This window comes from Ascidiella aspersa, chromosome 4, assembly GCF_963924565.1.
Source record: "Ascidiella aspersa chromosome 4, kaAscAspe10.2, whole genome shotgun sequence".
NCBI lineage: Eukaryota > Metazoa > Chordata > Ascidiacea > Phlebobranchia > Ascidiidae > Ascidiella > Ascidiella aspersa.
In genome coordinates, this window is record NC_139450.1 from 26,967,163 (window position 1) to 26,983,101 (window position 15,939).

General features: G+C 39.0%; 1 protein-coding gene and 2 non-coding genes across 3 annotated transcripts; 2 read left to right on the forward strand and 1 right to left on the reverse strand.

The window, feature by feature from the left end:
• Positions 1-311: 311 nt before the first annotated feature.
• Positions 312-8,530, reverse strand: LOC146157228 (stabilizer of axonemal microtubules 4-like). Its single transcript, XM_083388134.1, has 9 exons — positions 8,361-8,530; positions 7,915-8,061; positions 6,442-6,564; positions 4,422-4,533; positions 3,468-3,568; positions 3,016-3,119; positions 2,192-2,348; positions 1,648-1,832; positions 312-529 (listed from the first exon to the last, which is right to left on the reverse strand). The coding sequence occupies exons 1-9, from the start codon at positions 8,528-8,530 to the stop codon at positions 312-314; spliced, it is 1,317 nt and encodes a 438-aa protein (XP_083244260.1).
• A 3,687-nt stretch (positions 8,531-12,217) lies between these two features.
• On the forward strand, positions 12,218-12,289 carry Trnam-cau (transfer RNA methionine (anticodon CAU)). Its single transcript has one exon. It is a non-coding gene; the product is annotated as a tRNA-Met (tRNA).
• A 5-nt stretch (positions 12,290-12,294) lies between these two features.
• Trnam-cau (transfer RNA methionine (anticodon CAU)) lies at positions 12,295-12,367 on the forward strand. The gene has a single exon. It is a non-coding gene; the product is annotated as a tRNA-Met (tRNA).
• Positions 12,368-15,939: the final 3,572 nt, after the last annotated feature.

Consider the following 15,939-nt stretch of genomic DNA (forward strand, 5'->3'; position numbering starts at 1 on the left):
TTGTGTACCTTCGAAATGAACTGTAATTGATTAGCTAAGGCCAATACGATTCTAAAAAGCCGTTTCGTGGAATTATGTAGTACCTGTATTGCTGTATTAAGATAGTTCAACTCTATGCACCCAGCAAACCAAAATCGGCCACCTTTCATAGAGTAGTGGTCCATCTTCAATCCACAATTAATGTTTAACCTCTAACATGTGCTTTGACCGCATTTTAAATTGTAGGCACAATATACGCTTTCACTCATAAAAATTGTTGTACAGCACTTAATCGTGGTTGATCAACAAGCACAAAAACGTTTATTGAAAGTTCAGTAGCCGACCGATGGCTCACGCGCTTTCGGGTATTTCGTATTGTCGATGTAGCACGGGTTTTCAACCTTGATGACTTTGGCCACGAGGGGATGGTAGGATTCGAACCCGCGCTCCTTGAACTTTCGCCCGTCGCCGTACGAGTGGACGAGATTGCTTTTGGTGAAACCGTTCTTGGGCTTCGAAGCATCGATACAGGCCGCTTTGCCGCGGTACACTGCAAATTAATAGTTGTAGCATTGCTTTAGTAAGATTTACCATTTATTCATTTTATGTTTTTGTGCAACAGTAATAAGATCTACGAAATAATAAAGCCAACTATGGAGTAATATCCAGTACAGAACAACATCGAAATAGTCTGAATAAACCTAAACCTGCCGGGATACGTCCTAAATTCATCGGAATAAGGCCTACATGGCCACAATGATGCCTGAATAGAGGGTATGGAACGATCGTTTGTGTGTCTACGTTTGGACGCCCTAGTTTGATCGGCGTCGTTAAGGCGCCACTGTTTTGGCACCGGAATCTTGGCCCTGTTTGGGTTTTTGGTGGGGTTTGGGTTTTAAAAAAAAGTGTTGTTTAGGCCAGATTCTAACCACTTAGGTCTTATTCAGACGGGCTAAGGACTTTTTCCGATGTAGACAGTCCAACGACTATTAGGTAGGCTATTAGTCCTATTTTGTTCTGAACTGTGTTTTATTCCGACGATGACGTTTTTCTTATCTCGGTCTTATGGCTGAAGTCCCACTGCGCAGCCTAATACCTTACGGATATCAAGTAAACTCCCCATATAGTAAACAAAAATGACTTGGATTTGTTAACCTTAATTGAAAGAATCATAAAACAAATATAATTTCGACTGATTTTTCTGTGGGTGTGTCTTTTGCTTATTTGTCGTACCTTACTTTTGAACAATGAAAACCAAAAGTAAAACTTTGGAGCATAATGGCTTACCGTTTCAGTTCTCATAGAATAATTTCCAAAGCCCACATAAACGCATGTGGCATATTTTAAACGTTTTGTAATAATTCCTTACTATTTGAATACGTGCAAAACAAGCTGTAAACTCCTGTAGGGGCTTTAATATTTATTTATTTTTGCACTTCAAGTAAAAATTGTTTATTAAAACAACTTCCTTGAGTCCGTGATTTGCTATTGGACGAAATCGAAGGCGCTAAACTTATTTAGCGCCCCACCTAAAAATGTCCACAGTTTATTGAACTGCCTTTGCCAAGTCGTGATTCCTATTTTCGGAAAATAATAGGCTTTGAATTGTATTTAAGCCCTTACTGACAAACGACATAAACTTGGATTTTTCGGCCAATATTTACAAACCTGGCTGCGTGGTCTGTCCGTATTTGACGTCGTAGTGGGTGGTGAAGCGAGCGTCCTTATCGCGCATTTCCACGTAACGATCGTTATTGGCCGAAAATCCGGTCGATTCCTTGTTTCCGATAGCACCCAGCTCGGTGGCGCCCTTTCGTGGCGGCTGTTCGCCCCTGAACCAGGCGTTGGCCAGTCTGGAACACGAAACGTGTCATCAATAAATCTTTTTGACTTCAACCAAACACAGTGCAATTAAAAAATCAGGGTTATACTAATTACAGTCTAGGGCAGTGTTTCTCAACATATTAGGTTGGGTCGACTGCAGTAGTTTTTTTATGGTTTGATTAATTAAAAAGGTGAAAAAAAAAATTCTCAATAGTTTTTAAAATTGTGGAAGCAGTAACTTAACAAAAAAGAACCTAATACTAACCAATTTAACAAATAAAATCAATATTAACCAAGTCAACAAAACAAATAATATTGACCAACTCAACAAAAACTACTTTATATTAACCAACTTAACGTCAACCTCACAAATAGCTTATAATCTCACGTCGAGTGATCGGCGCCCCTGGCCATGTTCACAAGCTCGCTCGGGTCGTTTTTGTGTATCCTCCTTGCCACTAGAGGGGGTACTTGACCCACTTTGGTGAAGGCTTCATCCGGGATTCGCTTTACGAAACGAGGCCTGGCAGTCTCGTAGCTGTAACCTAAAGGCAATTTGTACTAGGTTGAATTGCAATGCCTCTAATTTATACTTAGTTTTTCAGTAATTTTTATTTGCGTTAAAAGATAATTTGGTGATACAAAATTATGTTTTTCGCTCTGTTTTGTTGCCGTGTTACATAATGATTTTGGTGTTTAGCCACATAGCCTATCTATGTTTTTCGCTTAATTGCAAGTTCATCCTGATTAATATCACCTGAATTTAGGTCATCCAGACGTTGGCACTTAAAATAAAATTCTTTGTCGAATGATCTACTTTTTATTTGACCAGAAAAAAGCCTCACTTTTTTTCACTTTTAGATAAAAACAAAAAAATACTTAAATTACATTTCTAAGAACCAACAATTAATTTTGGACGACTAAAATATTGTTATAGATTAAAAATATAATTAGTATCGCGCTTTTCAATTCGCCTTAATCGTTATAAACACGCTTTTAAACAGAATCGGAAAAAATTAAAGCCATTTAGAGATCTTGTGCTTTGTCCTAATCATATTAGAATTAGACTTCTGGGCATTCTACAGTAATTTGTTGAATTAGGAAACCAAAGGTTTCTGTTTAGCAAATCTTACGAAAAGGGGTACGGTGAGAAACTAACAACAAACTCTTGCAAGAACAGAAAAACAAAAAAGTCAGTCGCATTGTTTTTACCGTTATCTCTCTGCGCTCGCTTGCAGATAGCCCTGTTCAACTCTGAACCCTTCAGCGTCGGCCAATGCACGAAATTTCCCTGATGCTCACTAATCTCCGTCGGCCTGTAACAAAACACAGGCAAAACTTTTCTTAAAGCCTAATAAACTGCAGTTGTATATATTTACAAGGGTTGATTGATATTCTTTAATCATTGTTTATTTATCATTTCAAGGAGAAAAATCATTTGTGCTACAATAGTATTTTTTAGCAAACTGTTTTCAATTGTTATTCGGATATAATCAAATTGTTGTTCATTTGTTATTTCTACGCTACCTACAAAGTCATTGTGGTTCATTTTCTTTTTAATTTTTTGTTTCAAGTTACAATTTTCCTTTGAAAATAACGAAGAAGCGTGAGTTAAGGCAAAGTTTTTTTAAATTGGCCTTGGAAAAAATCCGTCAATTCTTTACCTGGTGTACCTTTCACCGCCATACGGCGCCCTGTGTAGGTATTGTATGGGATCAAAATGGTGGTAGTGAGTGAATCCGGACGGTTCCATCACCCCAACGTCCTAACAAGATTAAAGCATTTAAGTTTTTTTTTTTGAACAACACAGTATAGCAGACAGCTTTTCAACCTGCTGGCAAAAACGACGAATTTTATAACGTAAAATGATATGTTTGTTTTCTGGAACTTGCCATATTACCATGTAGTAGATTAAAAACTTGCAAACTGTGCACTGCGCTACTAGTTTTAACGTTGTCGCGTAACGCTATGGAGTACGTGTAACATATATATAACTTGTAAAATATTTTGATGTACTGTCTGCGATTGCCAAAACTTATGCAAACGATGGAGCATAATGGTTGAAGATTTAGTTATGCGTAGAAGGAATATCAAAGCCACTATAGACTATATAGTATTTTGAACGTTTCGAATACCTCTTTATTTGTTTTCAATATTATGCCAACGAAAGTCTTTTTTATCGCTATCAAGCGTGAAAAGTTTTCGGAAGTTTATTAAATCAAATATTTTGCAGAACAAAGAGTGATTTCCGTTTCAAATAAACCCTGGACAAACTCTGCAAAAAGGTATAAGCATGTAGCTTCTGTTAATCTATTTTGTTTAAATTTCAGACTTCAAATTTTGCTTTGTTGTCAGGAGCAATTAAATATATGCTTTGCCTTCAAATAAATAAATATGTTTAGCGCAATTTTCCTACTTTATATTTTTTTTATTTTATTTGTCTCCCAGTCTGTAAATCTGTGGCAAAATGTACTGAATACAGTACTATGGTTTACATAGTTGTAATCATGCGTTTTATTTCAAGGGGTGAATATGAGGCGAGATATATGAAGTGAATATGAAGTTTTTATTTATTTATTTTTAAGATGGTGCCATATTATAGTCTGTCAATCATTCACCTTCAAATGTGTGTTCATTCTTCTGCTTGGCTCACCCTTATAGCAGACGTCGGCCTCAGTGACCAAATTTAGGGAACCCTGGTCCAGATGTGCGACCCTCTTGCTCTGCAGTCTGAAATTGTTATTATCGGTTTAGTTAGGATTTTTACGTGTGATTTTCATCCCTTTGACCCCCAAAGAAAATACTGCCTCGTTACTCTAACTCAGGGGTCGGCAACCTACGGCCCGCGGGCCGGACGATGTAATTAATCCGGCCCACCGCCTCTTTGACAAATTAGACACGAGTCTATAAATGCGAAAAATTTTCGCGCTTCGCGCTAATGTTTATATTACGTCCGGTTTGTTTACCTTTCAATGCTGCCTTTTCAACTAGATCACCACTTCTTTACCGTTGCGCCGTGGAAGGCTGCCAAGTGCGTCGCGCGAAAACGGAAAACATATTGAAAAATATTGGACATATATTTTTCATCTTTTTTTTATTTTTTAATTTCGGCAATGTTATAAAAACTTGCAAGAAATTAAAAGAAATACCGGTATACCCCCCAAAAAATCGCGCTCACTTCGCTCGCCAGGTGCGCCGTGACTAAAAACGGTTAACAAACACTGACCTAGATTAACCTCGAAGTAATTTTAGTACACTTTTCATTATTAGTATGGATGACGAACGTGTGAAATCGAATTTTAAACCAAACAACCGTTTTTTTTGGCGCTTTGCGTCTACATTTTACTGCCTCTGTAAATGTAACTAAACACGTTTTTAAATGCAAATAAATCCGAGCCCGCCTGATTCAGTTCTAACATTTCAATAACACAATTCTTAGTTATTATTTTGTGCGGCCCGTAAAGACCTTTCTGAGTTTTTTTTTGGCCCGCGACTGGAAAAAGGTTGCCGACCCCTGCTCTAAGCTAATTGTTTGATAGACCAATTTAAATTAGTCGGCAACTGATGATTTGAACTCGGATATTTTTTTCTGCAAAAGACTTACTTGGACTTGAGTTATTTTTCAAGTGACTTGACTGGGACTTAAGTCATTGTAAAATGACTCGTTTAAAACACTGCAATATTGTCTAGTTAAACCAACGAATTATTGATAAGACCAACTTAAACTAAATAGGTATTTCATACCAAACAACTGGTCACTAGATCTCGTAAGACCTCGATGTTGGTGATATTTTAACTCACAAACTTTACCGTTCCGGAACTATTGCTTTACCAACTGACAGTGTTGTAAACAAGTCGTTTTAAAATGACTTAAGTTCCAGTCAAGTCATTTGTGAAATAATTTAAGTCCATGTTCAAGTCCAAGTCATCAGTTGCGTAAGTCAAGTGCTATAGTCAAGTCAATTTCATGTCATGGCCTTGTCATAAAAATAAAACGTTGTACTATTAGAAATTTCAACTTGTGCAATTATGAGCAATAAGTGAACTAAAAAATAAGCAAAATGCAACATTTAGCAAGCAAATTATTTTGTGTTCTAAAATGTTGGTATAGATAGCTCAATTTTCTAAAAATTACTTAATGAAAAAAATGAATTTCAACCCAAGTCATTTGTCCAAAAGACTTGAGTCAAGTTATTACAACATCGTCAGCTGAGCAGCGCAATCCATTGACAATGCTTGCACTAAATCGGTGTATTGAACCCATTGGGCAATTGCTCGAAAAAACGCTATTGGTAAATGTCAAAGGAAAAAAGCCTTCACTATTTTTTTCCGATTTAAAGCTGATTAATTTTGTTTAGCGTTACCGAGGTTTTACGTGTTCCAGTAAAACAAACATGTTATCGGCTGTGTGTCAACAAATGAAGTAACCTATCCAAGTTACAAATGTAAGCCTACACATCTGCATAAGATTCCAGATTAGTAACCTACCCAAGTTACAAATGTAAGCCTACACATCTGCATAAGATTCAAGATTAGTGTGATTTAATTTTTGAACCGGTCACGCCATATTACAGTATTTGTTAAGGACATTAGAGTATTAATTCACGCTATCATAGTATTCATTAAGGTAAGGTTCACCTCCTTAGTAGAGGCCTGTGTTTTCCATCGTCCAACGTCATTTCCCTAGCACCGTGGACAGCCTTCGAGTCAGCTGTAGTTATCGGTGCCTTCTGGGTAAAACCCGATTCGTTTCTCAGCATTCTGGTAAAAAATAAAGCCTTGAAATATACGCAATCCGCGCGAACTTATCTTCTATTAAGTACTGCTTCAGGATTTCGGAGCCTTATCGTTGGAGGTTGTAGTAAGACGCAGTAAGAATAGTAAAGCCCATACAGAAGTCACTGAAACGTACATATACACAATGTGTGTTCTGTGATCAAGCCCTTCTGGAATACTATAGTTTTTCGAACGTTTCGACTATCTCTTTATTCATTTCCCTTCTTTATTATTTGTTGTTTGATTTTGGTTGGAACCAGCGATGCTCTTCGGGACACACGTGTATATATATTTTTTTTTGTTAGAAACGCCTGACTGTTGTATATTTGAGATCACGAAGTTCAGAATGTAGGACTTATGTCTTAAGGAAAACCTCAAGTTAAAGTTTTACTGGTGAGTGATTAAAATATTTAATCGCATTTGTCCCCTGAATGCGGTTCCGCCCCCTTCATTTGATGGACTATAAAATGTATCTGCATTAAAAAGACCGACTCAAAAATAGCTACCGGTTTACCGATCGTATCCAACAAACTCACAATAAAAAATAATATTTTAGCGTACGGTATGAAAGATGGCAAGTAGTAAACAACAGCCAGAGGAGATTCCAATTTAAGGCATGTTAGAATGGGAACACACAATAAGACCTAAAAAGCAAAAAATACCTAAAGCAGAAAAATCAGAATCTATGAGTAGAGGGTATGGGAAGATCTGGGGCCATCGGTCTGGTATCGGCCGTTTTGGTGCCAAGGTGTGGACGCCGTCAGGGCGTCGCTGTGTTGGAAACGGATTTTCGGTCCTGTTTGGGGTTATTGGTGGGTATGGGTGGGGTTACAAAATTGGTTTGTGTTGAAATTATTAGGGGAGTCAGTGATGTACTTAGGGGTGGGGTTTTGGGTTAGTTGAAGTGTTGTTTAGGCCTGATTCTGACCTTTTAGGTCTTAGTCCGACGGATTTATGACTTATTCCGATTTAGACGGTAGCAATACCATTAGGTATTAGTCCTATTTTGGCCTTATTCCGAATTGTGTTTTATTCTGACGTTGGTGTTGTTCTTGTCTCGGTCTTATGGCTGGAGTCCATTAGAATCACACCAGACGCGCTTTGCTTCTGGCTTTAGCGTCTGGCACAAAACGCTAGCGTCGGCAAATTTCGTGACTTCTTATAACTGAAAGCGTCAAAGTTGAAATATTTCAACTTAGCGCAACCGAAAGCGTTTTTTTTAAACGTTTTACGTTAACGCTAGACGTGTCTAGTATGAACCAACCTTTACTGTTTGGCGGATGAAAGTTAATGCTGGGAATAATAAATAATGATGGGAATTATTTATTTACTTACTTGAGTGGTAACTTGTCACATCCATCCGACCCGCTGTAGTAAGGGCGGTGCTGCTTAAAGTAGGAAGTCTCGTAGTTGTCCTTGAGTAGGTTTCCAACAGCGACGTTGTCCAGCTTGTCTATGGTGGAGTTGTAGCCTACACCCGGTCTATTTAATATAATAAAAAATACTAAAAACAAGCGTGGATATTAAAAAATTTGCACGATCAGGTATTTAAATTTGATTAAACTTTTACATTTAAACACTACGAATGCTATAGCATTGTTAAATGGTAAAGCAGTTGATTAAAACCATACACTGTATTAAAATCTACACTTTTAACCTGAACAAAACAATAGTTTTGCCAAAGTTTAAATTTCAAATAAAAAAATAAAACTGTTTTAAAATTTGCAGCAATTAAATTAATTAGAGGCTTGCAGTCTACTGTTACAAGTACAAGTTTCTACCTGAAATTAGTTAAATATCCAGTTCCCTTTGGCTTAGGCGCCCTTGGAGAAAAACCTTCTTTTCCATAGTAGGATGAATAAGATGTAGAATAGAAATGTAACTTATTATTTTCAGCCCCGTCGCTGCATTTAATCACAGCAGTTGACGGTCCGGTGCGCAGTTTACACATTTTGTGATAAATATTACTAAAATTACTCAACTATTTGAAAAAACGACCTTTCAACCGCAAATTTTCCTTATTGCAGATTTATTTCCAACCAAATACTTGTGCATATCAGCTGATACAACCCATACCACTGTTCGGCAACAATGAAAATGCAACAATGGCAATTGAAAGTTTTTTTGCCAAAGGGTTGTCAGGCAAAACAAGTTCGTGGAAAGGGCTGTCGTTTTGCAAACAAACTTGTTTATTGTGGGTATTTATTTTGCACCAGATGCGTTTTTTTATTGACGAAATACGATCCGCTTTCGTTATGAAGGCCTTCGTATTGTTACTGCTGTTTGGCTGTCAACAGTATCGCGTGGCGCACGGCAGAAATATACCTTCCAACCTGAATTGGATATGCGAAGGTAAGAAATCTTAGCTGTTTGTGGCAAAATAGTGCCTCGGATTGTTTCGAATAGCCTATTGCGCCTTTTATTTTGTTTTGCGTTTCATAAAATTAGTTTTCTGATGCATTTTGAATATTATTTCGTATTTTCTGTAATATTTCGTTTATTAACATTGGTCAAATGTTGTATAATCTTATAAATTAGTATTTTTACGCATTTGTGCGTACTCTACAAAAGCAATAACGGAAATCAATGACAAAATGTAGAATTTGGGGCATGTTTAAGCTAAAAATTAAGGCCATAAGAAGAGTATGTCTTATTAGGGACTTGAATATATGAACCAGAACAACAGAAAACAAGTATATGGGTTGGGAAGTACCAACGTATCTCGTGCAACATGAAAGATTTGCTAACAAAAATGGCTTTGTCAACTTTTTGTCTGAATTTTTTATTAATATTTTTGATAAATTGTCGACACTGATGGACGGACATGCCCTTTTTAACCCCAGGCTGATTACAACTCAAGCAAAAACCTGGAGGTGTGGTTATTTTGGTTGTTTTTATTTACAAATTGTCACCAAATTACACATTTTTTTTAGTTTTTTGGGGGGCGAGGTATTTCCAACAACTTAGCAGTGCAACAAGCATGTGATAGTGTAAACCACAGGCCTTATTGCGAACTTTTGGAGACTTTGTTTCATTGTCATTTTTTGCAATTTTGGCGTTCAGGTATTTCTACAGTCGGGTCAAAACTCGTGTAGATATAATCCTAATAATAAACCGTTTTTGCCGTGTAGATGCTGCCCCCTGCGTACGTGCAATCCGTCCCAAAGGCAGCCTGGCGACTGTGTCGAGTGAAGAGAACGAGTACACGCTTCAGATTGGAGTCCACATGAGAAAGACAGATCAGGACAGAGCGCTGGCCAAATGGTCGTCGGTCGAGGCGAACCCAACCTGGAGTGTCTCTGTGAAGTGGTACCGCCTCGTGGAAGCCAAAATGCGCGTTCCTTTACCGACTTGCAGGTGATATTAGGTTGTTACTTGCAGGAAATAATATATATGGAGTCACTTGGATGGCCTTATTTGCTATCGGCGACCTATTCTAATCGCCCCACACCCCGGTTTATATGGTACATTTCTCCTTTTTTCCCTTCTTTCTGCCGTCTGCTTTAGCAGTATATATAGACTTATATTCAGTGCCTCTTACTGTGTTGAAAATGAATAAAAGAGTTATTCGAAACGTTTAAAATGATACCTACTGCTGTATGGGCTTTGATATTCTTATTACGTCTGACTAACACCCCAAACCGTTATGCTCCAAAGGTTGTTACTGTTTTCTAAATAGGCGATTTTAAGGTCTTTAAATACCTATAGAAACACTATCGGAAAGGTCAATCTATTACCACAAGTAAAAGGGAGATTCGGACTGTAATTTCAGATGTGATTTGTTTTATTACTGCCGCATTTCTCATTGTGACTTTACTAAATTTATACTATATATATATTTCGAAAATGTAGAAGGCTACTAATTGTGTCAGAATTTTGATGTAGCCAAGATCCTGTCTAAGGCCGATTTTATTACAGAAATTGGTTTATTGTATACTGCAATTTTAGCTTTTAGCCCGTTTGTATACTTACTTAAAACCGTATTGCAAAACTATTTTCTAACTGTATTTTAAGAATCACTAAGAAGGCTTCTCAGATTATTTTGGTTCCTTGAAAGTCCTCTAAAATTCACAAATAAAAGAACTTTTGAAACATCACACCCGTTTTTTTAACGCTTCGATTACCAGCGACCTGTGCATATTTAAAAATAACTACAAAAGACCAAACAAATACACAAAAATAACTGTTGTTTAGAAGAAACCCTTCAATTAGTTAAGAAAAAACTCACAGATACTGCGGATGCTCAAAAGGAATATGACAATTAGCTACTTAAAGTCAATGTGATGCGTTTTTGTCAAATAACAGGGATAAGCTGCTGTGCCGCGTCGCCCTAGTAAGCGATGAGAGCGAGCAGTCGATAGCGAGTGACGACGACAAGCCGAGCGACTATATCTACCGGCACTATCTGGTCGAGGCCAGTTTCCAGGGACATCCCTCCACCACTCACATGGAAATGATCGTCAGAAAAAGCGCCAAAGTTTACGACGCAGTAGAGCCTTCACCGATTGTGGAATTGGGCGCAGAGACAGGGGAGGGTTCCAACACGGCTTGGCCGCCGGTTCCCGAGTCGATCGCCCCCGGGGCTTTTGATTTACCCCCTTTCCCGACTTTAACCCCACCGGCTGAATCAGTTACTTACAACAAACCTAAAAATCACCCGAAGTACGACTGGCTTTTCGGTCGCGACCCGCCTTCTGACAAACTTGCCGACGAGGATTCGCAGGACTGGACCGGAAATGACGTCGACCCGATAGACGACAAGTACCCCGACATCATCGATGACGTCATGGCCGGTCACGTCGTCGCGAATGACGAAGGTGCGCCGAACACTGTCGACCGAGGCAGCGAGTTTTCGAGGAACAGCTTTGACGACGACTGGGGCTGGAGCAGCTACTTGGACGACAGTTATGCAGATGACAGGTCGAATTTATCGGATAACAGCACACTGACTGGAAATGGACCACCAAATAAAGGTTTGTGTTCATTCGGTTTTAAATTACTTTGTTTTTTCCTTGTTTTGCAGCTAAAATTTGGTGTTTTAAAGCATTTTAGATTTACTTCAGTTTTTTTTATTTTCAGTCAAAGGGTATAATTTACCGCCGACTTTATTTTGTCTACGTTTTTGTATCAAACTTTTAGCGCTGGTCTGCTTTTTATATTTTGTTTGTTTTTTCAGCCAAAGCTTCATATTTTAACGTATTTTTAATACTGTTTGGCATTTTGTCATGAATCGTTACTGCATTTTCGATTTTGTTTTAATATTTTTCACAGTCAAAGGTTGTACTTTTTATTTCGCAATAATTTTATGAGCGCTTTTCATGCAAAAAACAGAGAATGCAGGCTGTAATACGACATACACCGCCCAATATTCTACAAATACCGCTGGAAGGTTGCTAACATTTATTTTTTTTAAACATATATATAAATTTAAATAATGTAACCTTCTACTTTCTTTGCTTCGTATTTTTTCTGCGTTTTACATTGCAAAACAAGCATATTGAATATTTTATTGTCACAAACCAGTTTGAGCACACGCAATGACTTCCAATCAGTTAACGATTTACTTCTCGTAATATGGTTAGCCCTTTTCTCCTATCGCGGTCGAAATGTATTGACTTTTTCGCCCCGTGAAACCCTCAGCAGAGTGGCGCAGCGGAAGCGTGCTGGGCCCATAACCCAGAGGTCGATGGATCGAAACCATCCTCTGCTACGTAAGCCTCGATGGCGCAGTAGGCAGCGCGTGAGTCTCATAATCTCAAGGTCGTGAGTTCGATCCTCACTCGGGGCACACTTTTTTATGCATTTGATTTAGCGCAGATAATAAAAAAAGAAAATATTTCGCGAAACACTTTTACCAGAACAACTATATAGTTCTCTTTTATGATCGCCCTTAATATACGACAAACTACATGTAAATATCGTCATATTATCAATTTTGTAATGGAAAGTAAATATTCAAGTCTAAAATGCTTGCGATTGCGTGTATTGCCTAGTTATAAAACAAACAACTTTACTAAATTACAGAACATTTCACGTTTCACTTCAATTTCTCGAGCCACACTATAGTGTCGAATCACTGCTTTAATCTCCGCTTCCTTAGGCCTTATACTATTAATGTGAACAACTATATGTCAATGTATAAATCATACGAGTTTTTTTATATTGACCACTAAATAAATGGATTTAGCAATAAATTCTAAATATTTAAATACAAATATCGAAAAATTTCTAATTATATTAGTACGGTATACGTTACAATTACTGCTCCACTTCAAATGTTCGTAAATTTACCCTCATAATACTGCATGTACAGCACTGTGCTCAACACAAATATTTGAGGTTCCTACACAAGACTGAGACCCAAATAGATTTGTCTTGTTAGTGGCTTTAACTGCAGAAATGAGCAAAAACTGTTTGTAGATGTTTGATATTAACGCATTTCAAATTGGTATTGGCGAAGGCTGTCTTTTCCGCAGACTTTAGATTATGGGTCGCTTCATTGTTGCAGAGGAGTAATATAACTTATGACAGTGGATATATTGTTAAACCTGCGTTGATATCTTTAAACTAAGCGTAAGGAGCTGTCCGTGCACCTCTGTAGTAGTAGGCTACATGTATCACTGGTAAAAAAAACGCCGTTTTAGCCCTTCAAATGCAATTTTTAATATAGGCGAGATCATCGCGCTCGGAATCCTGGTTCCAACCACTTTCCTGGCTCTTCTGTTCTTCGCTTGCAAATGCTGCTGCAGGGCGAAGAAGGGGGTGCAGTTCGGTAGGAGGGCGGACTACCACCCCTTGCTCTCCCGCGGACCCGCCGACCCTGAAAGCCTAAGCGGGAGCGAATCGGAAGATGGCAGCTCGGACGAGGATGAGATCTTCTCCAAAGATAAAAAGAAGAAGGGACTCTTCGGAGGCAAGACCGTCAAGAAACTGGGCGAGAAGTATCTGAGCGAGGAAAGTCGAGAAAAGGCTAAAGAGTTGAAGCGCCAGTTTAAAAAGGGAAAGCGCAAAGCTGACAAGCTAAAAGAGAAGCTGGCGGCTGGAAAGGAGAAGGCAAAGGAAATCAAGGACAAGGTTTTCAGCGAGAAAAATAAGGCAAAGGTGAAGAAGATAAAGGAGACCATCTTCAGCGACAAGAACAAGGCAAAAGCGAAAAAGATAAAGAAGAAGCTTAAAGGGGCCAAAGATCTGTGAGTATAAATTTTGTTTAAGACACTGCGTATGTTGACTAACAAGCCGTCAAACATTTTAAGATCATAAAAATAACGAAAATGGCAAATACAATTTGTTGCAGGAATGGAAGTATAGATTGCTTTGACAAAAATACTGTATGGGGATTTAACAATTTAGAAAACATTTTAAAATAATATTAGAAAAATATAGTATGTATAGCAACTTGTTTATGAAATCTGTATAGTTTATTTCTTTCAGGAAAAGTATATTTTTTTGTTTTTTTCGTCTGAAATAGCAATGCAGCAGTGTTATCTGAAATGATTAATTTATCTGAGAAGCATAGTTCGATGCAGGGCGGTTTAAAAGCTAACGAGTATATAAGGGTAGGGTACCTCTAATTCGACCAAACTTAACTATATCTTAGACAGTTTGTGGGCTAAAATTCATTTATAGATTTGCACGAATTTTTCGGGTTTGATTTTTAAAATACTAACAAAAGACCATTCGTTTACAATGATATAACTTTCTGTCTTTTAATATTTGCGCATCAACAGTTTATATAGCACAAAAAACAATCACAAATGACAATAATTACAGAATAGTCGCACTGCAAGTTCAGTGGATGCTTTCTGGTCGGCCTTTTCCCAGTAATTTTTACTCTGCGCTTGTTTTTCGCAGCACCGTGGACGCTGTGAAGGCGATCGGCCGCAGCGGCAAGTCAAATAACGAAGGAAAGGGTCGGGCGTACAACATCTGCGCGGCGCTCTGGGCACTGCTGGTCGGCATTTTCCAGATCTGCTGTTGCGGGGGAGGCTACGCCAAAAGCTCAACAGCTGAGCGCTCAACGTCGAGCGACGATTCGAGCAGCGGCTCGGACAGCGACTCGAACCCTACAAACACAGCATCAACCACGACCGCTACAACCACAGCGAATGGCAGCAGCGACACTTCGTCTACATCAGGCGGAGGTTCAGGCAGCGAAGACGCTAGGGAGTCTCTAGCCCCGTCGCTAGGCCCGCCCAACTCCGTCCAGCCTCAAATGGACATCGGCGGGCGCTTCCGCTCCTCGCCGCGCCGCAGCCGCGATGACGTCATCGTTACGTCACCGCCGTCGCCGTTACGTCACGAGGTGCTGGCGGTGCAGCCGCAGGTGTCCGCCACCTCTTCCGACACGTCGCTGCGAACTTCCGGCAACGCGACAGCCAGCACGTCCATGACGTCACTGTCGTCCGGCGGCGAGCGACATGCGACACGCGACGCCAAGAGCAACGGTGACGCGCCATCATGCTCCACGAGGTAATTTGGCTGATAGTTTTGTTGAAGTTGACAATCCTGCTTTGTTTTTCGGGATTTTATAAAAATCATCGCAGGGTGAAAAGAAAGAAAATGTTTTACCGGAAGGAACACTGTTAAAATTACAGGGCAACAGGGGCAGTTTGGGCGCGTTTAGGGGGCGCTTTGTAGATCTCTGCAGCTTGTAGTGTCGGCTGGGTGACGTTGCAGATCAGGAATTGCTCGTTGATGATCTGTAAGCTAAAGATGAGCGTGTAAGGCAAGGCTTGGGCAATGTCATATTTTCAATAAAAGTTAAAAAAAAAAAATCTGAAAAGATAAATATTTTACAAGATTTATTGCAATGAGAGTAGGAAAGAAAAACTAATAATTAAGGCGTCCCGCTATTTATAGTGAGTCACAGTTTAACTGAAAAAGTTACAAGTTGGTATCGAAACGACTTAATCAAGATGATGTCGATCTGCTTGACCTTTTAGCCTTTGCAGTTTATATTGACATCAACACTGACACCATTACAAAAAAGGTAAAAATGTTAACATCAAGCCGAAGCGCAATTTAACCCTGGCCCTACCTCCAAGGGTGGCACCGCCTCCTTATGGGAAATCGGTTGTTCTGAGGAAAGGGTCTGAAGAATTACTGACATATTAGTTGTTCCCGGTCTGTGTTTTGACCAATGGGAAGAATACTCCCACTCATTTAAGTGGTTCTGTTTTAAACTTCCCGTTATTTGGTTTAAAGTTGTATTTTATTGCCAATTGGTCATACTTAAAAGTATTCTCGCTTAAAAGTATAAATGGAAAGACGGACGAGAAAGAAAAAAATAGCACCTATCAATAAGCTAGGTTAGTGGTTGGGCTAAAGGCCAGCCCACTTAACTTGATGAATTGCAAGATT